This window comes from Lacerta agilis, chromosome 2, assembly GCF_009819535.1.
Source record: "Lacerta agilis isolate rLacAgi1 chromosome 2, rLacAgi1.pri, whole genome shotgun sequence".
Classification (NCBI taxonomy): Eukaryota; Metazoa; Chordata; class Lepidosauria; order Squamata; family Lacertidae; genus Lacerta; species Lacerta agilis.
In genome coordinates, this window is record NC_046313.1 from 53,597,218 (window position 1) to 53,622,636 (window position 25,419).

At 41.0% G+C, this 25,419-nt stretch overlaps 1 protein-coding gene and 1 long non-coding RNA gene across 4 annotated transcripts in view; one reads left to right on the forward strand and one right to left on the reverse strand.

Moving 5' to 3' along the window:
- Positions 1-208: 208 nt before the first annotated feature.
- On the forward strand, positions 209-20,862 carry LOC117041367. Its single transcript, XR_004425959.1, has 2 exons — positions 209-267; positions 20,337-20,862. It is a non-coding gene; the product is annotated as an uncharacterized LOC117041367 (long non-coding RNA).
- Positions 20,863-22,829: 1,967 nt separating this feature from the next.
- The window catches only part of FSTL4 (follistatin like 4), a 326,005-nt gene continuing 323,415 nt past the window's right edge, over positions 22,830-25,419 (reverse strand). For all 3 annotated transcript variants that reach the window (XM_033140085.1, XM_033140084.1, XM_033140083.1), the window contains one exon: positions 22,830-24,994. In XM_033140085.1, coding sequence (XP_032995976.1) covers positions 24,292-24,994 — 703 coding nt within the window. In that variant the 3' untranslated portion in view covers positions 22,830-24,291. The remainder of the gene's footprint in view (positions 24,995-25,419) is intronic.

Genomic DNA, 25,419 nt, shown 5'->3' on the forward strand with positions numbered 1-25,419 from the left:
GCAATGAAGATTCCTGAAGAACAGTGTCGAGAGAAACTTGTATTGGCAGACGTGTAGAGAAGCAGAGAAAAATAAGCTTCCACCGGATGTAGCTGAAGGTAACATACTGGGCACAATGTGTGTTGTTGAACAAAAGCTTCCCCTCCCCATCTTTGGATGTGATTTTAAAGGAAAATATTCTACTTATACCGTGTCATTATCGTTCAATAGTTTTCACACCATGAGAGAAAATGCCAGCCAGATATGATTGGGCTACAAGGATAAGAGGTATGGAGAAGGGGGAAACCTCTCTGCTGTACAATAGCGAGCTTTAAAATTTGCAAAACCCGAGTTCCATAGCCAAATCTCAGCCATCAATCACTTATAATTATCCGAATTCATACCCAGTACTACATTCAAGGTGTTTTCAGGCAAACTGCCTAACACATAAATGTTGCATTCCTGGATGGGAGACGGAGGTGTCCATGGAAGGCTCACCCCAACATCCCCATGCACATCACCCCCCACACTCAGTCCTTGACCTATTTCACACGTGTTTCTATGTACTATTGTTATAATAATATATTGTGTTCATATTTCAATCTACACTGGTACCTCTGGTTGCGAACGGGATCCGTTCCGGAGCCCTGTTCGCAACCTGAAGCACCGTGTCTGCGCATGTGTGCGACGGGATTTGGCGCTTCTGCGCATGAGCGTGATGTCATTTGGCGCTTCTGCGCATGTGCGAATTGCCGAGCCCAGAAGTAACCTGTTCCGGTACTTCTGTGATCGGTGCATTCATATCCCTTGACGAACGCAAACTGCAGCAATCGTAACCAGAGGTACGGCTGTATTACATTCCTTACCTCTTATGCTGTTTATGGGGCCTATTAAATTTGTCTGTGGTTTCAGGATTACTGGTATCCTTATCCTTTATGGATCCTCCTTTTAAGTCATTCAAGTTTGTGGTCATCACTATATCTTGTAAGAGTGAGTTCCATAGTTTAAACACAGAGTTTAAGCATGCACATTAATGTCTCTAACTCTCTCTGCATTACCAACATGCACATGCACAATAAAGCACCGGAAAAAGGAATCTAGATGCGTCTATTATAGTTGTATCAAGACTATTTAGGGGGTTGTGTTTTACCAATGAACAGGAGTACATTTACATATTGATAAAACACAATATATCAGTGACACCGAGTATGCACACCCCATTCCATAATTAATTTAAGAAATAAATTTAATTTAATTTGTTAAAACCAAAATTCAAGAGGGATGGTGCACAGGGTGGGGGCAAACCTTCAGAGATGCGTGGGAAAATCCAATCACTGTCACATGGCTCATATCTTCTACCTGTTTTGGTGCATTGCCATAGCATGTACAGTTGGTTTTCTAAATGCCAATTAAGCATTCATTCATTCTGCCCTCCTAGAGCAATTGGTAGACTGCAAAATAACCAGGGTTTTAATTTAAACAAATGTGACTTTTTCTTGTCTCCCTAAACATGAGAGTTGCAGAGCACTTAGGATTTCTTAACAGTATGTTCAAAATAGTCTAATAGTGTGATTGTGCTTTAGTTCATAGTCAGGGATGATACAGCGATTTGTTTGGGTGATGGAAAGTGGCGTCATCAGGAGATTTGCTATTGCTTCTGCTATCCAATGCTTAGGAGGCTACCAACCCATCCTTACATTCACAATTTCACTGCTGGCAATTCATTAATGTCCTCTGCTGTTGTATCATCTACGCAAGCTCTTGGCCATAGTGAAGGTGTAAAAACAAACAAACAAGCCTTTTAGTGTATTTTATTGGATGATGATGAAGAAGAAGAGTTTGGATTAGATATCCCCTTTATCACTACCAGAAGGAGTCTCAAAGCGGCTAACATTCTCCTTTCCCTTCCTCCCCCACAACAAACACTTTGTGAGGTGAGTGGGGCTGAGAGACTTCAAAGAAGTGTGACTAGCCCAAGGTCACCCAGCAGCTGCATGTGGAGGAGCAGAGACGCGAACCTGGTTCACCAGATTATGAGTCTACCACTCTTAACCACTACACCAGACCGGCTCTCAATGTGACTGGATGCAATGTGTTGTCGTGCAGACAAAATATACTTTTCATATATGTTCTGGATCCCCACTTATTGTGTCGCCCTTTTGTGCCTGTGGTGGTGGTGGCTTGCTGAGCTGTGTGCCACCCAGCTGTGCTCATGCCTTACACAGGGAGCCAATCAATTGTGCCAGCTAGCTTCTTGGGGTGGGGCTTTGTGGGAGGGAGAAACTTCTGGGCATAAACTGGAGGATGATTCAGTGGCTTCAATGCTGTCATCTTTCCAAAAGGATAACTGCACTGTTGGAATGTGACTGCAAGAGCAGATTAAGTCAAAGCACGTGACCATCAGAAATGTTGGCTCCAGAGCTGGTGGATACGAATTGACATTCCATTTTCCTCCAGGAAGTTAGTTCAATATGCTGTCCAGGGCCCCCTTAGGTTATGAGTAGTTTCCCTATTAATGCAGTTACTCATGAGAGTTATTGCTAATTGCAATAAATTGCTTAAATTAATAATCAATGAGAATGTATCTCATCTTAGTAGTTGAGTTGTGACTAATGCTGGCAAAGGGCTGAATCACTTTTCAAATGGCATATATGTCTGCTGCGTGTTCACCAGTGTCACTGTTGAAAATGGCACAGACAATACAAGAATGAATGTCTGACTTCTTGGACTGGTAGAAAAGGAGAAGGTTGAATGTATCACCTTTTCAAAATTTATCTTGACCCAGGCACTCCCATAAGGAGATATGTTCCCAGTTGTTTAAAATATATGTGGAATGTAGGAACATTTATTGCTTGAGCTACGAAACATAAGGAAATCTGACTTCTTACAGAATCAGATAGATCCTGCCAGCAATCCTGATTCCTGAGTAAGCCCTACCGTACTTCTCAAGTGGTTGGCAGTGACTCACTACAGAATCTGGTAAAAGTTTCCTTCAACCATTCTACTTTCAACTGGCAACACAGAGTATTGATCCCTGAGCTTCTTATTATCCTATCTCAGCTTTACTTTTCTTTTTTTAAGGATAAGTATGCAATAGCTAATATCTCCCAGGATCCATCTGACCCCTTAATTTTGCAGTGAGAGCAACGTATGTACACAAGTCCATAGCTGAATGCACTTAGAAGCCTTCCCACAACCTCCATTTGTGAGTCGAGGCTCCCCACTTTGTGATGAAATAAGGCACATGGACACAAGTAATTTAGGTTAATGGGCTAAAAAAAGCTACAACTTTATTGGTTACAGATGTGAGTGGTATTGGCTTAGGCATTGGATCTGATCCGACTGTACTTGACTCCTGCCTGTTGTGGAGGGAGTCACACAAGGGTTAACAACCTGTAGGGGGAGCTTGTTGATGCAAATCAACTGGAAGCTCTCCCCTAGAGTCACCGGAGGGTCATGCCATGGCCCTAGCCACCACCTGGGCATTGGACAGGAACCACGACCGACAGAATACCCTTCAAGGGGAGGGGTAGGTGATGGCCGCAACCTCCCCTCCAACACACAACACATCTTCCAATGCCTAACTGCCAAACCTTACAAAGTTGTGACAATTTGCTATGAGGTAGGCAAAAAACCAAGTGGCTGATACCAATCTGCCAAGTGGGGAAAAAAAATCCTACCGGGCCCCTTTAACAGGTGAATAACTGAGGTCCATAGCAAGGTCAGGTGCTGAAGCAAAACTTAGAGGGAGGGCAGGCGGGTGATCTGAGGAAGCAGGAACAAAACAAGGAAGAGCTCGTGGGCCCGTGGCCGTTTAACTGCAGCTAAACTACGCCCCTCACCCATCTGGATTGGCTGGCTGGGGGGCATGATGCGGGCCCAGGACTCCTGTGACGCAGGGGTTCCAACCACACACCTCTGCGAGCATGGGAAGCGATTCCCGCTCATAACCCCTCCCCTCAGGGAAGAGGAGAGGCTTATCAGGATTCCTCATCATGTGGAAGGTAGAATCCACCTTTGGACCTTCCTATTCAAAGTGGGTCAAGGGTGGATTCAGTGGGGCCAAGGACATTTGGGGCAGGGGCAGTGTGCAAAGTTTGCACATGTGTGTGTGTGCACATGTATAAAACCAAACTCTGATCTCTAAGATCGGAATGAAAATTGACTATGCTTTACGCCAATATTTTTTGACATCATTCATTTCAGCCTGAACACATTGACTCAATGCGTTATTTCCTCTTGAATGGCTTTACCACCGTATGGGAGACAGTGAATACTGAACCATCTGCTTCCACCAGCCTGTCCTTTGACTGTTTCCCTCAAGCTTGCTTGCATGCATATTAGAGAAAGCGGCACAGAGGAAGAGGAGCTCTAAATGACCAGAGCTGGGGTTAATGAGGCTACTATAGGCATGATTTACATGGTCCAAAAAATGCTGTAATTAAGACATTAGGCACGGCATACATTTTTAAAATACTGACAATAGATGCATAAAAACAGCCATTGCAAGACAGCATAACTAGAGACAAAAGGCCCTATTGAGCACCTAATTCTGTGTTGTATTGTGGCTAGGAATTTTGGAATCCATCCAGTTTAACTGATTCAAGTAGCCCAAATCCAGACACACAGTGCTTTCCACTTTGGCAGTTTAAGCAAAGAGACTTATTTAGGCATCTCTCAAACAAAGCAGACCAAACAAAATTAGAGGAAATGTTAAGATGAAACATACGATTATTCTTGAGAATAAGACATTAGGTAGCAGGAGCGAAATAAAACCTTTTGGCTGCAGTCCAGCACACTAATTTCTATGGGTTCAATGATGCCTAACTCTGTACTGAGTTAAAGCAAAATAAAATAAAAAATTCCTTCCAGTAGCACCTTAGAGACCAACTAAGTTTGTTATTGGTATGAGCTTTGCATGCAAACGAAAGCTCATACCAAGAACAAACTTAGTTGGTCTCTAAGGTGCTACTGGAAGGAATTTTTTATTTTTATTTTTTGCTTTGACTATGGCAGACCAACACGGCTACCTACCTGTATCTGTACTGAGTTGTGCCACTTGACTATAGTGAAACCAAAGTCACCCACATTCAAGTACCTGGTGCAGGGATAAGGAACCTTTCACTCTCCCAATGTTTTGGAGCTACAGCTTCCATCATCTTGTTTTATGTACAATTTTAATGTCTTTTACACTATAAAATGCTTTGGGACCTTTCTCTCAGTGTGAAAGGGAACAAATGAATAAATAAATAAAAATTAGGGGAAAAAATATTTTTAAATCATCCCTGACCTTTGGTCATTTTTGCTGGTGCTAATGACATTTGGACTTCAAGAGCACTTGGAGGGCGTCAAGTCCCTTATCTTGTGGTCAAATAATTTGTAGGTTTGGGCTGTGCACCTCAGAAACTGAGATCTGAAGCAAACAATCTGAGGATCAAAACAATATTAGCTAAAACCAGTACTATTTTTCTAGAAAAAGAGGTGCTTTAACTTACCAGGAGCACCTCTTAGAATGGCGGTGTCACCCACCTGAGAGGCGCTGGAACTCTTAGAGTTCTGGCTGAAAAAAAAGCCCTGGCTAAAACTGAAGGTGTTCACCAGCCTACTTAACCTGTTCCATTGTATTGAAAGAAAAAGAATGTGGATATAGCTGCTTTGGATCTCTGCTGCCTATTCTGATTACAAGTAGACCCTCCAGACGTCTGCTGCAACAATAGCAATATTGACTTCCATCTACAAACTTGGATATACATAATGAAAGTCAACAAAGTTAGGAAGGATGCACTGGGTACTTAAGAAATTCCTCAAAGGCTTCCTGTCCTTTACCATTAAGAGCTGTTGCAAAGCACAACCCCCAGCAACATTTGTAACAGTTAATTCGGTAGACAAGCCAGGGTGTCTTTCACTGCAGCCTTCGTTTCTTAATTAAGTGGAATTTGTTTCAGCAACTAATGCTTGTCACAAGTGCTTTTTTGCCTTAGGATGACTTCAAAGATGTTATTACACATTTAGATCATCAGCCATCTGTGTCTTAGAATTATACCAGCTTCCCGAAGAAGAAAACCCCCGGCCAGACTAATTTTCCCCAGACTGAAGGAATAAAGTTAAAGAACTTATGGAAATGACTCTGTTATTTCCTAAAACGATATCTTCTCCCACTGCCTAACTCCCAATATTTGGGGTATTTTCTTTCTGCTTTGGAACCATTAGGATGTCAAATAAACCTTCCCGTAGTGAGTAGGGATTAATGAACAAACAAAGGCTCGTGGCAACAGAAGGCATTCACTCTTTCTTCTGTTTTTGTAGCGAACGTTTTTATGCAATAATCTAGCTCCCCGTATCACCCTGTATTGTGGTGTAGAAGGAGATAAGGACACAAACAGTGGCTGATTGATTGATTGATTGAATGAATTTCACCCCTCAGGTATGTCAGTAACAACAATCTTCAGCCTAGATTTTCAGCAGTATTTCTGGAACGCATGATCTTTGGTTTGTTGTGCTTTGACTACCTTTCTTCTTTGTACATGCTACCTTTGAGGTCCATTTCCTGACTATTTGTATTGTGCCCTGAAGTTCTTCTGGTTTAGACTTCAATTTTAGGGCATTCCCTCCCTTCTGTCCCCTCCCCAAATCTGCTCAGAAGGGTCAGGAGGTGGGCGTGGGGAGAGAGGTGATTGACAGAATTATCACCTTGGCATGATGTTGAATTCCACGTTAGGGTTGTTGCTGTTTTTTTCTTAAAGAAAGAACTGAACCTTCAGTCAAATACTTTCAGGACAGTTTTGTATATTTAAATCCTGTGATGAAGGAGGCACTAACTGAAATGATGGTTATGCTTGGGGGTTTGGGGTCCTCCTCAGTCTGGATTATGTCTGCAGTAGTGGTCTTCCCCAAGGATGGACTTAGCAGAGTGTTATGAACTAGCAGGACTATGGGGAGGAGGAAGTGAAGGAAGAGGATCCTGGTGAGGGATGTAGCTGGGACTGGGAAACACCAGGGCAAGCTGCGGAGTGGGGAAAGAGAGGTTGATGTAGGAAGTACTCACAGGGTGGCAGATGAGGGGCTAGGGCCCAGTGCATAAGAACCAGAGCAGCAGGACCCATCACCAGAGCCAGAGGGAGACCTGTCTCCACAAACTAGGCATAGGGAGTAGCTGGAGGGGCACTCTCGGAGGCTGAGGCAGTCAAGGCCCACAGCCCAGCTCCCTAGCTGGCCAGGTGGGGCTCGCTAGCTCTGGGAGGAGGGGTGTGACTCCTTAGCTGGAGTAGGCTTGGAACAGGTGAGGCTCACTTGCCTCATCAAGCCCAGATGGTGCAATCAGCAGGCAAAGTACACAAGGGCAGCAGAGCTGAGGTGCTGTGTCTGCTCAACTGCCCGTGTTGAGGGACCTCAGTTTGGATTCTCCAGGATCTCTGTGGGACTGTGCTTTGGACTTTGGACATGTGGATTGACCCTGGACTGTGGCCTTGACATACTGACTTGCCACCAGGTAGGCCAGGGGTTCAAGCTACAGAATTCCTGCTATAACCATGTGGTGCCTCTCTTTTTGGGCTGCTTGCTACACTGGGTCACTGCTATGCCGTCATCCAGCTTACTTTCACCCTATTTTCCAATACAGTTCTGCTCCCCCTTTCCCAGATTTCTGCCTTATTATTGATAACTGCATATACCTGAGAATAATTGGCTGGCAATGGAGCACCTGGGTGGCACTCAATTTAGAGCAGGCTGTAAGAAGTGGAAGGCTACTTTTGAGCAGGTTGCTGAGTTCTGCCAGAAATTCCTAGGTTAAGTGTCTGTGAAGCTTCCCTTCATTGTGTATTTCCTGATCCCCTCCCCTTGCCTCCTCCACCACCCCCTTTGCTGGGTTGAGAGCAAGTGTCACTCTCCTGCATCTGTATTATGAGCTTTCAGGTGGTGGAACAGCATCTTTCATTCATATTACATGATCCCAATGCCTTGTGTAGGCTGGACCATAAGAGTAAATTAATAAATATTCATGGCAGTATATAATTTAACAGTCAAACAAGCAAAAGATCCAACCATTTGGTAAGCTGCATACATACATACATACATACATATATATGTGGGGGGGGGGGACTGTGGGAGCTGGAGAGTAAAATAAGTATTTTCCAGCTGAGTTGGTGAGTAAAATTAGAAGACATACAATTTCATTTTAGGTTTTTTTTTTTAATGCAGAGGAGCACATTACAGGTCACACACTCACCACCAGCAAAATAAGGGCAAATCCACTGTACCTTCACAAAGGACTCTGTCCTCATTTCAACTCACAGATTGTGAAGGAATTATAAACAGCTCCCTTTCCAGCCAAGCAGAAGTTATGTTTTGTGTCCAGGGCCACTTCTCACATTTTCTCATTACATGGTGTGCTATTTACTGACTCTTAAGATGATTTCATTGTGGGGAGTCTCCTTGATTTGAAAACCCAGGGGGCTTCTGAAAGCCTGAGTGCAGATGTCTTGTGAGCATAAGGCAGTTTTGTCTAGAAATGTTGATGCCCTGAAATATCTGGGGCAGGGAATAAGTTTTATACACTAAGCTTCTCAGAGTTGGATAATATAAGTGAATGAAAGACCTCTGCCTTAGCAATTAAGGCTGGTGATTATATGGGATAGGGATTAGGGGAGATGCCAAAAGGACTATGGATTGCAGAGAGAAGTCTGGAAAAATGGTAAGGTGAAACTTATAGAATAAAATTTAATGAAAGATGCTGCTTATACAGTAACCTGTTGTTCCCGTTGAAGGAATGCCTCAATGGAAGCCATCCTTCATAGTCTATTATGCACTGAAAACCTCGTTACTTACTTCCTATGAGGCACATTTCAAGAGCCTTTCCTGCCTGGTAAACAAACTGCACCCTGTTCTTGCCAATATTCCTTTAGACAAGCAGATATGCAAGCTTTAGCTTTCAACTGGAATTGCAAAAAATCCTGCAAATATTGTTTTGTGTTTTACTATTTAAACTGCTTGTGCCAAATAGCTACCCCGTCAAAGGAAAGGAAAGATGTGTTCAGCCTCTGCTTCATTGTTTTCCTCCTTCTTTGACTTCCATTATGCGAATATGTCACAAATAAACTTGAAAGCCTCATTCATTTTCCAGAGCAAGGAAGATCTGTCAGTTATCCTGGCACTCTGGCTCTTGCACTGAAAGAAATTCCAAATCTGCACTCTCTTGTGCTCCACTTCCATTCTATACCACCATCTATTAGAGCAATGCAAAGTCTGTTTGGCTGGAGAAACCCCCTGAGATATTTTAAAGGGGAAGAGGTGCTGTGGAATGCAAGCTGACCACTGTAACCTCTGAGAAAGACGCGGATGCCAGTGTGGTATAAGGGAGCTAGCCTGGTGTAGTGGTTAAGATTGTTGGACTAGGACCTGTTAGACCAGGGTTCAAGGCCCCACTCACTGGGTGGTTTTGGTTCAGTGACTGCTTCACAGCCTAATTTACATCACAGGGTTGTTGTGGGGATTAACTGTGCAGTGGGAGAACCATGGGCACCACTTAGAGTTCCTTGGAGAAAAAAGTAGGATGGAAAAGCAAGAAATATAAATGAATGAATGAATGTCATTTGTTTCCTCAACTATATCTGAATATCCTGTCTGATGTCTACTATTAAAAGAGTGAAAATATGAGGGATGTTGTGACGGTTGAAAGAAGTTGCCGTTTGCTTTCTTTGCAGAGGTGGAAAGCTAGTGTTTGGCAGTAGAATTCTGAAATTCTACTGAAGTATGGATGGAGAAGCAAAATGCCCCAATAACTTTCTTGTCATTTATGAAATATTGCTGAAGTAACACAATTGCTAGGGGTTGTTTCCTTATTCTTTTACTGTATGCAATGTACAGTTTTAATTCTAACCAAGCAGTACATAAATGTTTTGATATTATAATTATTTTTAATGTATTTAACCCAGGCTGTCTGAGTCTTTTGAACCACATCAGAGGACCCAGAGAAAGCTTCTGGAATGACTTAAGGAAACAGTCACCAATGCCCTTAAAAAGAAAGATGCATAGGAAACAACTGTACTGAAGGGCAGGTTGAGTCACATACATCAATGACAAAGGAAAATTGTGGAGGCTGATTTATATTCCATACAGCCCTACCAACCGCAATATAGGTTTGGTTTCAGTGGCTCCAGTGACCAAGGGGCTAATAACAAATGTCTTGAGGATCTTCAAGTTTTGATCTTCAAAAGAAATTCACATCTAGAGCCTCTCTCACAGTTCTGTGTTGGAATGCCTTCCATAGCATACTTATTTGCACAACTTATCACCAAAAGAGAATGGAACAGGCACACACTTCTCCATATCTTTTGGTTACTGAAATTGAACTTGGGTTTCAGCAATAACGCTTTGAGTTCACACTGAAGGCTAAACCCCATAGCATACTGAGAAGGAAAGGATATAACTCCCTGAGGGCAGGAAGGAGATTTTGTTCACCTATGATCCTGTCTAGGTAAAGGTAAAGGGACCACTGACTGTTAGGTCCAGTCACGGACGATTCTGGGGTTGCGTCGCTCATCTCGCTTTACTGGTTGAGGAAGCCGGCGTACAGCTTCCAGGTCATGTCGCCAGCATGATCCTGTCTAGATATAAAGCTGTCAGCAAGATTGACCCCAATGGGTATCACTGCTGTTTCCCACAAATAATAGAGAACATGTTAGTTAAGAATGCATGTGACATGTTTAATTATGGATTTATCCTTCTTTCGTAATATCAGAATCCAGGGGCAACCAAAGAAACTGAATGATAGGAGATTTGGGGGCAGACAAGAGAAAGTACTTCACACAGTGGATAGTTAAAAGTAGAGAATTCACTACCGTAAGATGTGGAAGTGGCCAGCATCCCAGATGACTTTAAAAGGGGATTAGGCAAATGAATGCAAGATAAAGCTGAATACAGTTTTAGGATTGTGAGATTGGTGCAACAGCACTGGGCGCCACTCTGCAGGGACACCACAACAATGTTGTAGAATGGAGCATGAGAGACGGGGGTCACCAAATTTCAGCATCGCACAGGGTGCCACTCAAATTTAAGAGCTCAGAGCCTGCCAATGATATAGCTATCAGCAGCTAGTAGTCACAATGGCTATGAAGTGCCTCCAGGATCAGACGCAGCTTGTCTCTGAATGCCCATTGCTGGGAAACAACTGCAGGAGAGAGCTAGTATTGTAGGCTTCATATGGGCATTTATCTGACCACTGTGGGTGGTAGGATGTTGGGTCAGGTAGGCCTCTGGTCTAATTCACCTGGACTCTTTCTGTTGTTGTTACTGCTGTTGTTGTTGCTCCTCCTCCTCCTCCTCCTGGATTTCTGACCTTAAAGGGTGCTTTGAAATCTCTGGTTGGTTTGAAATCACAGTAGCATGTCGGTATTATTAGAACTTCACAGAAGAGGTACCGTATTTCTCAGGGAAGTCATTTCCAGACCAACAACCTAGGCTATCCAAATGGGCATTCTTGTTTATGGATAGCTTCATTAAATGTAAACTTCAAAAGTAGGTGCAGAATATTGATATTGAAACATTATTCTAGGTACAGCAGTCGTGTGTGGTGGGGTGTAGTTGCTGCAATTTGGATGGGTTGTGTAGTTGCACCATTGGGAGGACAACTGCTAGTCCACTAGTCCTGCTCGTGCACCGAGATGGCCCTGACTTTTCTCATATGGCTGAGGTAGAATTTAAATGATCCAACCAAGTCAGTGGAAGATAATGACATGGGTCTACCTGAGCATGGAATCAATCCCTTGCTGATTTCCTTAGGAGACCCACACAGTTGGCCTCCACAGAAGCAGCTGGGCATTTTAATGTTTTCCTAGCCATGCAAGAACTACTCACAGAAACACACTTCAACTTGGGTGATGCTTCAAGGACCCCACTCAGTGCATTTGGTTCCATAGTAGGGTGGGCAATGGTATTGGATGCAACATTTTAGTGTGTTCATTTTTAAATGTGTGTTTTTCTTCTTGAGGGAAATTCTAGGCAAGCACTAAAAATATCACCATGTTATCCTTGGGGGATTTTTCCCCTTCTTCCTTCACTCTGATTTACAAATGTCCCTTTGTATTCCATTTGTGACCCTGTCTTCTATTTTTATGTAGTAGAAATTGGAGAGGGGAAACAAACATTAATTCTGCCTCTCATCAAATATGGCTTTTTGGGAGCAATTTCTGGTTGTTAGAGGAGAGCCAACCAACTCCTGTGCTTAGATAAGTAATTTATCACTAGCCTTCCTATTCCTCCCTCCCCTGTCCCCTGCTCTTCTGATTCAGGCTCAAGGGCATAATATTTAAAAACGAAGAAATCTGATCTATTGCATTTTGTGAGACTTTCCCATCTACATTGCATTGCCAGAATTGCTAATAACAATGCATTCAGTGACAAATTGGGCCATTTGAATTATAATGGCTAATAAATATTATTCCGTTGGCTCTTTCATGCAGCATGCGTGGCAAATTCACAGCAGCAGTTTCACTAGCTCTGAAGTGGGAACTCCCGAGGGAGAAAGAAGCATAGACAGGTTGTGTTGCCTAGTGGATAGGGTGCCATGGTTGGCCTCAGTCACAAAGCCTGGTATATGGCCTCAGAACATCATTATCTGCCAGTCCAGAACATCTGACAGGATTGTTGTAAGGACAAAATGAGTTACTTTAGTGTATGTCATTATGAACTCTTTGAAGACAAGGTGGGATGTAAGTCTGATTATTATTAATAATTTTTGGGTTTGCATTTAGAATCCAATTACATCAACATAAGACTGTATAGGTCTTATGTAAAAGTCCAGTGCATGTGCTGAACACACTTTAGATCAATAGTTATATGTGGATGAAGCAAAAGGGACTTGCGATAAAGAGTAGGTGCAGGTGAATGAGACATTTATCTCATTTAAATTGGACACTGGTACTCACATTAACATTTTATCTGAGAAGTTTTATAAAATTCTGTTAATAAGGTGAAAACTGCGACCCACAACAATAAAAGTTACAAATATCCTGGTATTCTGGAACAAATATCCTGGTATTGTGGAGCTCTGTTGTTAGTGTCAGTTTACAAAATGCCACATATAAACTTTTGTTCCTTATTGTAGCCAAATGGAAACTAAGCAACAGACATTTAAGGATGCTTGGCCTGCAGGGGATGTTTTGTTAGCATGCTTGAAAAATCTCTAAAGTCTGTCCCCCAGTCTTCTGAGAGGTATATTCTCTCTCTCTCTTTCCCCAATTCCCTCTCTGCCTCTCTTTTTGCTTTGCTGCTCCCTTGTCAGGAGGTGCTTCAGAACTGCAGAAATCCATCTGAAAGTAGAAAAGAATTTTTAGCAAACCCTCTGGTTTGACCAGGCAAGAACTTGATCTGTGCTTTCCTATTATCTCTTTCTAAATGCTTGGAGCATGGACAACTGGTTAGGCAAGTGGATGAAATAGAAACCATAACTAGCAAACTAGTCAGCTCCAGAGTTCTAATTCAAGGTTTGCTGGAGGCAGTATGCAGCTCTGAATGCCAGTACTGTACTGGGAATCTCAGGTGGGGAGAGCTCATGTGCTTCCCTTAGGCATTTGGTTGGCCAGTGAGAACAACTAGATGGGCCTTTAGCATGATCTTTCAGGGCTCTTCTTGGGTTTTTTTTATTAAAGGACTCAAGAAGATAAAGTGGGTAATACAAATAGGTTGCATCAGAATAAAAAAATAAGAACCAGTTATTTCCTTACACTTGGCATGGCGTCTAAAGTCAGTTCCAGTTACTTAAATGCTATAATGTAGCCTCCATCCACATGCTGACAGCATGCGTTTTCTCCGGGGAAGGAACAAGCAGAGTTTTGTTCTAAGAGGGGCCATAACAGATACAGGGGGAGTAAGGGAAGGCTCAGAGAAGATCCTGTGCATTCCAGGTTCCAAATTTACGGCTGGGTGGCAATATGTAGCACATGGTTTAGCTCATGGAAGTAACTTAAAGAGGTATCCTTGAATGACTCCCTTGTCTGCCTGCTAGATGGATTAACCCAGGGAAACCCCTAATTTGTGAATTTATGCAAGGCTTATCCTGAGAACATACAAATTATTTATGTAGCCACCCCATAATGTGAGTCAGCCACATTGCTGTTATGGAAAGATGGAGTCCCTGGTAAATGTAGTGCTTCTTACCAAATAAAAAGAGGGCGTTAGCTTTGGATTCTGTTCAAAACTCTTGTAAATCATGTCTATCTTTTAATGGCTGGTAAATCTTAGCAGTCATCCGTGAGGCTAATAATTGGTGAAGAGGGAAATTATCCTGAAGGCAAGTAATCAGAACGTACCATACTTTGGGGGATTATAGACTAATTTGTGGCAATTTTCCCATACTGTCTTTGTAAATGTGGAGGTCATACTTTTAACGGAACGCACAGTACCCTGGGGCTTTGAAACTATGACCTATTTGTCACATGTAATTGCAATAGTGGAAATATTATTTGTTTGAAGTGTTTGTGTTAGCATAAGAAGAAATGGGACACTTGCCATCGTCTCACTGCCCAATATTTTAGAATTGTAGGCTTCCTAGTTCCTTAAAGTATGCTCAAGCTAACTCGCAAGGACAACTGGCAAGTCTGTCCTTGAGTTCACCTCACGCACTCTAAATTAAAGTCATGGTCAGGAGGAATCCTTGTCGTTACTTTTCATTTTCATAACTCTGTCGACCGCCGAGACTGCAGCCACTTGAATTTCCCATGGGCTTTTCCCCGATGCTATTTCTAGGCTTGTGTTTCATGGCAAACTAATGGACACATTCATGCCCGGGATGAAGAGTGAGTCCTCCTGGGCCAGTGGCAATAAACCTTCAGGACGTTGCTTTGGCAAGCAGTCAAGTGCAGCCCCATTAAAGTGCAAACGAGAGCTCTCAAATTAACCTGGCATCTGCTATCACAGAGTCTGAGCCTCAAGTACCGGATCTTGCAGAAAGGGCTACGTGGCAACAGCACAGACCTGGGGCTATAGAGTTATGAGGAGTCCTGTCTTTAGGTAACACACCACACATGCACTCCTGGGCAAGTACTATACTGTAAACCTGAGCTACTGCCCCAGCTCTTCAGGGTACTTTATAGCGTAAGCAAAAAAAGGAATAGTACCTGCCACAGCCTGCCCCCAAGAAGGTTCCAATTTGCAGTCCAACAGTGAGAGAAGTGCTGAACCAAACTGGGAAGTTTCTGAAATGTCTGTGTATCTAGAAAGTTGCTTCCTCACCCATGTTTGGTGATAGGGAGGCACTTGAAAGCCATGAACGTGTCATTTGGGAGTTGGAAGTCTAGTCATTTGTGCCCAGCAACAGGACTTTAAAAGCCTCCTTTAATGGAATTTTCTTACATGTGCATCAATGTCTTTTAATTCTTCAGCAGTTATTAAAGCCAGCCATTTATGCACATTAGTGCATGGGTGTTGGTTTTTTAAAAGAACCTTTTAATATTCATCAGCACGTGGACTCAATTCACAGCTTCGTGCTGAAAAAAAGAATGTGGACAATGTAAAAAAAAAAAAAAAAGGACACCAATGCAGTGCAGCAATATATCAACCGAATAATGGTAGCAAACAGGTGCAAGAATGGCAGACTAGCTGAAGGCAGATGTGCTGTGGTGGTGGTGGTGGGTCTCTTTGCACCCTTCAAAACAGCATTCTTTTGCACTGAGAATAGAACATTGCAAAAATTCAGTCGAGCACTACAAGAACAGATGGAAGCAATAGATGAATCCAAGCAGTTTTATGTATTTAGACATAATTGAAGAGGGGTTGGCACCTCCAGGAGTTAAGGTATTCATTGTTGAACACATTTTCTTTTGTGGCTAAAACTGGAATGTGCTAGTACAGCTATAATAAAGTGATTTATTGAATTAACGTGCATCACGGATTATTCTGTGCTATGTATGCTGCTGAGGGTCAGAAAGCAATGCTATGGTTGTAGTCATACATAAATTCAGAAGCTGCATTTGAACTGAGCTTAAGCAGGTTTGAAATTGGAAATGTTGCTCAAGCTTCCTTCCCTAAGTGAAATAATCAGGCATTATCCACACATGGCTATATGTCAGACCTTAAGGGCTAGCTACTTGGATTTATAAAAATAAAACTGAGATTCTTGGGATGCTGAATTATTCACCCAGTATTAATTGCTATACTTGCAAAGTGTAGTTGAGGACTATGCACTGCCTTGCGTGTCAAAGAATGCCAGTTAAGCTTTTTTTTTTGCGTTTTATCACATCTCGCGTTACAATATATCACCGTAATACATAATACATAATGCATAACATTTGTCCTTTTATCCCACCACCAAATCTACCCTTCTAACTTCCCTCCACTTCCAATCCGGTTTCCTTAATTTCGCTATTTTTGTAAAATATTTGTAGACATTTGTGCATTCAGTTACTTCTTACGACTTATTATTTACTCTTTACATCATTACTAAATCTATTCCCTTTAAGCCTCATATTTTAATCCAGGCACGGCAGCATGTCTTTCTTTGAGCAATGTTTTGCCAAATATTCCTCATAACACTTCCATTCATTTTTAAATTTTTGATTTGATTGGTTTCTTATTACTGCTGTTAATTAGGCCAATGTTAAATATTCATTTACTTTACAAATCCATTCTTCTTTCGTTGGAACATTTTGGGCTTTCCATTTCATGGCTAATACAACTCTGACGGCCGTGCTCACATAAAGAAAAATTCTTCTCTTCCCTCTTGGTATTTCATCATTCATTAATCCAAGTAGATACGCTTCCGGTTTCTTACAGGTGGGTAGCCATGTTGGTCTGCCATAGTCAAAACAAAATAAAATAAAAAATTCTTTCCAGTAGCACCTTAGAGACCAACTAAGTTTGTTCTTGGTATGAGCTTTCGTGTGCATGCACACTTCTTCAGATACACTGAAACAGAAGTCACCAGACCCTTAAATATAGTGAGGGAGTGGGGACGGGTATTAGTCAGAAGGGTGGTGGGAATGGGTGATCAGCTGATAGGTGTGGAAAACCTGTTGGCGACTCTTAACGGCTGCAATTGGTCTTGCAGGGAAAGGCAAGGGGTGAGATGGCTAAAGATAGCTTTAGCATGTATAATGAGATAAGAATCCAATGTCTTTGTTCAGACCAGGTTTCTCCATGGTTTTAAGTTTGGTGATTAGTTGCAATTCAGCCACTTCTCTTTCCAGTCTATTTCTGAAATTTCTTTGTATTAAGACAGCTACTTTGAGAACAGGTTTTCCACACCTATCAGCTGATCACCCATTCCCACCACCCTTCTGCGTAATACCCCTCCCCACTCCCTCACTATATTTAAGGGTCTGGTGACTTCCGTTTCAGTGTATCTGAAGAAGTGTGCATGCACACGAAAGCTCATACCAAGAACAAACTTAGTTGGTCTCTAAGGTGCTACTGGAAAGAATTTTTTATTTTATTTTGTTCCGGTTTCTTAGTTATTGATAGTTTCAGTAACTTTTTCATCTCTTCATGTATCATCAACCAGAAGTTCTTAACTTTCTCGCAGAGCCACCACATGTGTAGAGTTGTTCCTGGTTCCTTATTACACCTCCAACAGAGGTTTTATTTTAATTGATATATTTTAGCCAACTTCACAGGTGTTAGGTACCATCTGTGAAATATTTTTTTATAAAATTTTCTTTGATAGTGTATGAGTCTGTAAATCTTATGTCATCTTTCCAAAAAATTTCCCCACTGCTCCAAATGAATTACCCGACCAAAATCTCTGGACCATTTTATCATTCTTTTACCTCCACTTCCATTAAATCCCAATCCAGTAACAAATTATACGTATTGGATAATAATTTCTTATTGCATTGGATTACTACCTTATCAAATCTAGTGTTTTCCTTTGAAAAGCCTTTCTTGTGATCTGCATTAACGATACTTTTTAATTGTAAAAATTGCCACCTATCTATTTTGTAAATCTTTAATTCCTCATATGATTTTAATTTTAACTTCCCTTGATCATATTCTATTAATTGATTATAAGTTGACCAATTGGTTCTCGAACCAATGAACCGTGAGAGCTGTTCGGCAGTGGAATTTGCTGCCAAGGAGTGTGGTGGAGCCTCCTTCTTTGGAGGTCTTTAAGCAGAGGCTTGACAGCCATCTGTCAGGAATGCTTTGATGGTGTTTCCTGCTTGGCAGGGGGTTGGACTGGATGGCCCTTGTGGTCTCTTCCAACTCTATGATTCTATGATTCTATGAATTCAATTTTTTGATTGCATGGGCTTCGATCGGTTTCTTTCCTTGCCAGATAAATTTGGTTACATCTTTCCTCCACTCTTCGAAACAATTTTCATTATTTATAATTGGTATTGTTTGGAATAGGTAAAGCAATCTTGATAGAACATTCATTTTAATTATAGATACCCTACCCCATAACGATAATTGCAATCTATTCCATGATTCAAAATCTTTTTTTACCCCTCTCCAAATTTTTTCATAATTGTTCTTAAACAGATTGATATTTTTCATCGTTAATTCTATACCCAAATATTTTGCTTTTCTAACAATCTCCAACCCAATCTTTTCTTGTAATTCTTTTTGTTCATTCTCTTGCATGTTTTTTTACCATAAGCTTAGTTTTCTTCACATTTAATTTGAAGCCAGATACTTTTCCAAACTCCTCTATTATTTCTATTACTTTGACAATACTTATCCCTGGATTTTCAGTAGTTATCAAAATATCGTCTGCAAAAGCTCTAATTTTGAATATCTCTTCCCCCAATGTTATCCCTTTGACCTCTTTCTCTTCCCTTATTTCTGTTAATAGAATTTCCAATGAGAATATAAACAACAAAGGTGACAGAGGGCAATGCCAGTTAAGTTTTTGGGGGTGGAAAAAGGTGCATCTATAGAGGGTAGCATCACTTCTTGCAGTCTATATCCACCTAGCTGGTTGCATTTGTACAGGTATAGTTACCAATTATGTTTGCAGCTTGTGCCTGCAGTTATGTACTGATGCCTTGAATAGCATTGAACCAAAGGACCAGAAATCCAGCTGTTATGCAGATCTTTCACATGAGATATTGGAGCACCACAGAATTTCTAAGGATGGGGCATCTCAACAGACAATAGAAACAAAACAGGAGATTACTCAGCAATATTATGCCTACATGACAGGCAAATGCCTGATTGCAAGTGCTTTATACTGGGATGTAAATCACACTGCTGCTTCACTGTTGCAATTCAGTTATGCTAATATACCAAGGCATTCGAGAGAATGGTTGGATTTCCACCCCCACCCCCCAGTGGATGCTTATCCTTTACAAGCTAGGGGCCTCGTGCCATAATTTGACTTCGAGTTCCCGGGATAGAGTTTGGACTGCAGATGCCTTTCGAACAAATCAGGAAGCGTGCCTGTAACAATTCAGGAGAAGTTCATTTGACTTGCATTTCTTGAAATGCCAGAGCTCTAAGGGGAAAGGGCATTTAAATTTGCGCTAACCTTTCAAAGCTCTGGAAGGGCTTGTTTGGCTAAGCCTAAGTGCACTTTGTTTTGCTCGCCAAGCACAGGCCAGTTTCCTGTCTGTCATTTTGTATTGACTGACTTTATCTGACTGTCTGACAAGTGTCGAAGACACCATGCAATGCAGAGGGCTCTGTGCTGAAGTTCTTAATTAAACAAGCCTTGAAGAAAATGCAAGGCTGTTTGAAGGTGATTCTCCACCCCCCTTAGGCTATGTTGGTACCAGCTGTTTTCCCCAAGAAAAACAGGGTGTATGGGAAGCAGATGGTTCAGTCAGCACCTTATTCTGTATCATGTCCCTGCTTTTGAAGAAGCCACTTCTGGGTGAGTCAGTATCTCAGTAAAGAGATACTTCTTCCATAGAACACTGTGTAACAGGCCATTCCTGAAAAAGTGGCACCTGTATAGGACCTTATCCCTATCCAACATGACATCTCTGCATAGTTACTCATGTTTTGGAGCATAACTTTAATCACTCAAAAAGGATGGCCTGAATGTGAGATGCAGGCCTCCTTCTCTGTCATGGCTCATTGTACTGTCTGAAAGCATACCAGGGGTGATGGTGGAACAAAGCTCTATAGAGTTCTGTGGGATCTGTGCAAGGGTGTTGCCCCCCCACACACACTTTATCTCTAAATTGCACCATAGCATGCTTCATACTGGCTGCTGCAAAGCATGGAACATGATAAATGTTTAAATTGAATTCTGGCCTTGCCTTTTATGTCAATCTATTATTTTAAAAATCACCCATTGTAATACTGTATGGATAATTAGTTTGCATTGTCCTTTATTTCATCTAAGCAGTGTGTAAGCATTGCATTGGATCTCAGGGACTTGATCCTTATCTTAAATGGGTTACTTTGTTCATTGATTTCAGTGTCCATCAAATGGAACTCTCAAGTGATACACGAGCATGTTAGGGTAAGTCATTACATGCTAGTTCAATTTAAATTACTTTCACTTAATCACTGTGACTATTAATTTCTTGGCAAAGAAATAAATATGAAGTGGTATTTTGCATGTTGTGTGCAGACCAAATGAATTACATCAGAAAATGCAACCAAATGAGATTTAATATGTTTGAGGGGGAAAAAAGTTTAAAGGAGACAAACATGTTTTACACCTTTTGTGGTACAGATAAATTTGTGATCTTAGTGTGTATAGGGAAAAATGATGCTCAAATGTGCAGCACTTTTTCATATTGGATCAAACATCATTGGAACTGTTCACATGTGATGCATCTATATTAAATATCATCTTCTAAGTAGGACCAAGCCATTAGGATATTTAGAAAACACATCAACAGACCTTGGGGGCAGAAGAGGAAAGTCATAGGAGCATCTTTGGAAGGTCAAAGTTTGGAGTTAACTCTAGTCCAATGTGTTAAGATAAACAAAAAAACAGTGAAGTCTATTACACATCCTTCACACCTTAATTTCAAGAATATTTACCTGAACAGATATTTACAAGCATTTTTTTAAAATATTTTTTTTATATAAAAGTAACATTTTTGCTATATCTATTCCTCAAAGGTCTTCATTTATGGGAAACTTACCATATCCAGAGTAAAATATTCAAGAAATCATACAAAAGGGACAGTAGAGCAGGGCCCAGATCCAGCAAAACACCTTCCAGAAGAGATGCAATGTATGGATACAATTTTGTTTTACCATTAATGACCACTGTATATTTCTAAATGGAGGCTACCTCCAATATTAGGTATCTGGGTTCTAACCTCCTATGGCTCATAGAAAAAAATTATGTAAGCTCTAGCAAAAAAATAGGTGTATCTTAGATCAAACTGGGAGGAGAAGGGATAGTGGAGACTCAGCCCCCACCTACTTCTGTTAAGAGCTCTCACACCTTTCTGTTGTCTATATGTGCTGGAACACCCTACTTTCTCTGCTATAAGGTTAAGCAGTGGGTTTCTGGCTAACGTCAATAATTCTGTGCCTTTTTACTTCATTTGATCTCGTTCTTCAGCCTTCAAAGCAACCAGAATGATTTGACTTAACCTACTATATATCTATGCTACAGACCTTGGTTGATTGTTAAGCTATACTTGCTTAATGCTAAGTGCCAAAGATTCATGAGGCCACTGAGAATTCTTGGTTTGCAATCCCTAGCATTCCCACATACATCTAAAGTATCCAAGGTACCTGAGGGAAATTCATGAGCACTAAATGGTCTTCACTTGTAGAGCAGACACAGTCTTGATTAAAATGTCTGGTAGTGGGCATAGATGTGGAAATCACTTGGGAAAAGAGTAACCAAAGTAGAAATGTTTATAGTTCAAAAGCCTAATGTCAGATTAATCCTAATTCATCTTAATTGTAACCACAGTGGGGTTCAGATGATGCCCCAAATGAGGAATGTGTGACCCTGCCCTTCACTTCCCTTGCTCCTAGTATCCATGCTGTTCTGCCACCCACCTATTCAGCACGTGAGAAGGGGCTCTTTGTGTATATCAACACATGTATAAAGGTCCCCGTTAGAAAGACGAACCTGATTGATCCAGGCTCTCCATTCACACGGGGGACCTCTATGATTGTATGTACTTTGGGTGCATACGGTCCTGCTTAGTCCTTAGGTACACCAAATGTGTTGCTGGTTGGGTGTGTGGCCACAAGGAATGCTGTAGCGGAGGGGAGGAGGCTAACCCAAGCATAGGCAAACTCCGGCCCTCCAGATATTTGGGACTACAATTCCCATCATCCCTGACCACTGGTCCTGTTAGCTAGGGATGATGGGAATTGTAGCCCCAAACATCTGGAGGCGCGGAGTTTGCCTATGCCCGGCCTAACCTGTATAGCCCTGCAAGCCTCTCGTGCATTATTTGAATCCCTGCCTCCATATTAAAATGGAGAACTAGTACTCTAAAGATCACCATACATATTCAGTAATGCCTTTATAATCCCAGCCAACATACTCATGTCAAACTCAGATCTCTTTTCTTTTTTCTGTGACATACCCCTTCCCAAGTACAATGATGCAACAAACATTGCCGTTGCGAAAAGTTATTTTTTAAAATCAACTTGAAAATACTTTTAAAAAAATCATTGGATAAGGATTCATATTTTCACTTCTGATTGCTTGGACTACACTGGGATTTGGTATTATATATCCAATTGCATTTTATAACCATCTTCTCTGTTTTCCAACTATGATTAGTTGCAGTGTCCAATGTTAGCAAGATACATATATTTTACATCTCTTTATGGCAAATCTGCTTACAGTTCTCAGTGTCTGCTATTGCATTGTTGGATATATTTTAATTGGTTTTAGATTGGGGGGGGGGCGGGAAAGCAGCATAACTGAATGATAATTGACTATAAATGAGAACACCATGAATGGGAGAAGAAAATGAACAGCAGCAGCTCTTGGATGACAGATGTAAATTAAGTGTCTGATTTATATAAAAGCTAAAAGTTTTCTGCACAAAAATAGGCTACTGGAAAGGGTACTTTTCAAGACATAGCTATTGTTTTCATGAAGAACCCAATTACTTCGAGTAATGGTAAATTTTTAATGAAGGGGAAGAAATTATTTCTGGAAACGTTTCTCTCTGTACTGGGAACAACACTGCTTATTTTCCTGCCTGCTGAAATAGCAGTTCATCTTGCACACTTAGTAATGATAGCTGCTGCTTAAAAACAAAAACAGATAAAGCTTTCTTTCCTGATTACATAGAAGATATTTGCATATTTGCCCATGTGTTTTTTAGCTTTCAAATACGCCTCACCCATTTTATTTAGAAACACCTCATACAAATTTGAAAAATGTTCTCCTTAGGAATGAAGAGGAGAAATGTTCCCCACCCATATCAATTTTAGGTGCTTGCTGTGAGACAGAGAAATATACCTGACAGTATAGAATTCCATCATGTTTGGTCTCAGAAAGGTGTTGGGTTAGCCTTCCTGAATTATATATCCCCGTAAAGAAACAATGTATGTTTCTCTCCAATCTCTTTGCATTCTAAATACTACGTTCAGTGACAATATGCTCTCACACCCTCCCCTCAATCCTTAATTTTAACCTCTTACCTCTTTCCTCTGATGTTAAAGGTGATGTCTTCCGTGGACGCCTGCAGCTATTGGAGGGCATGTAGGGGTATTGCCACCCCATCTGCATTTCGAAGCAACGTAAATAAAAATATTGACCAGATATTTCAACTTACCTTCTTGGTCTGATTATTTTTAAAGGTGAGTGGATTTTTTTTACCTGTTTGAATATTTAAATTTCCTGACTTGATAATATTTGTCATACTGAACAATTATATAAATAACATTTTCATTTTTTAAAAAAAAGCTTTAAAAAAGGACTTTTTGACTGAGATTGCATTTTCAACAAAATACATAAATGCCTAAGGTTCTCCAGTGTGCCCATCCATGTGAAAATGTCTAAGCTACAGGCCTGACTTCATGCCACACGGCACACACTACAGGCAATGTTATGTTGGACCAATAGAATGAATACTGATGGAACTTAAGGAGTCATCAGCTTTTCAACTCAAAAGTGTTGTTGTACAGAATCACCAAGGAATGTGGCTTATAACAATCTCTGTTTTGAGAAATCATTCCTTTTCCTAGTATATGTTCCATAACTCAAGCTGTCACGTCCGACTTCCACACAAATTCCCAGCATAACCAATTCCTATTAGCAGAGCATACCTTATATTATAAACCTTGCAAGTAGGCCAGTGTTGCACCATGAAGCTTATACAGTTTTTCCCTCAGTGTAAAAATATACAATGCTACTGCATATATATATTTTTTGCAGTTAAAGGTCCAATCAGTCCATTGTTTTATGGCAGTTCTGTTCCTTTTGACTTTTCATACATCTCCAACCCAAACCACTGTGTTGCCTCTCTTGATACCCGAAACCTCGCAGCGTAATGTGTTTTGTCTCCCGTTAATTATAAATAGTGACTCCTTTGCTGGTGTTATAAGGTATTGTCCAAATAATCCACTGTCTTGGATAATTCTGTTGTAGTTACTCCAGGGCCAGTCTTTGGATTTGATAGGGTCCTTTAAATTCTTCAATATGTCCATTTTCCCCGTTGACAACTCTACAAAAAGCACATCTGTTTGCAAATGTGAAGTAGCGTATATATAATACTGATTGCCTTCGGTGAAAGAGGACTGAAATGTCAGATCGGATATGTGCATGGTGGTTTGTAAGTCATAAATCAACTTGATTTCCCCTTGGATTGTTATTGCCTGGATTCTGATCCTTCCGCTCTGTTCATCTGCACTGACCAAATAGCGTCCATCAGGGGAGATGTAGGGAGTACCTGATATATCGCTGTTGGGGCCAATAACAGAATCTGTAACACTGTCAATTATAAGCTGTGGAGTTATTGGTATTGACATGTTTGTTTTGCACTGGACGAAGAAGTAGCCACCCAGATGTGTATAGGCCATGGCTAGGGGCAAACAGCTGTAGTTCTTGAAGCTGATTGTCTTGATGTGAGCCACAGTTTCCAGATCAATTTTGTGAACTACAGACTTAGACTTGTTAAAGATGAAACCAAATCTGAAATGGGGAAAAAGACAAACAATATATAACCAAACAGATGCCACAAGATGTTTTGAAACCTTTATGAGAACAATAATTATTTGTGTCACTTGGCCCAAGGGCAGAAATGTTGTCTTGTTAAGTCTTACAGCAACCCTAGGAGGCAGGCCACTATTACGCTGTCATCAATATGTATGTATTTATTTGAAATGTTTATTATTTAATGAACAATAACAGAATAAAATGGAGAATGGACAAACCTAATAAATAAAGCAGTAGAGTATTAGAAGTGACCTTATGAAATTAATGTTCTGAAACTGAAAAGGTTTTCAGAACTCACCAAAATCTCCCAGGCTAGCTGTAAGACTGAAACAACTTACCCAAACAGTATCTGTGGAATGCTTTGTGCACTTAGGCCAAATGAAATGAAATATTTAGGAAGT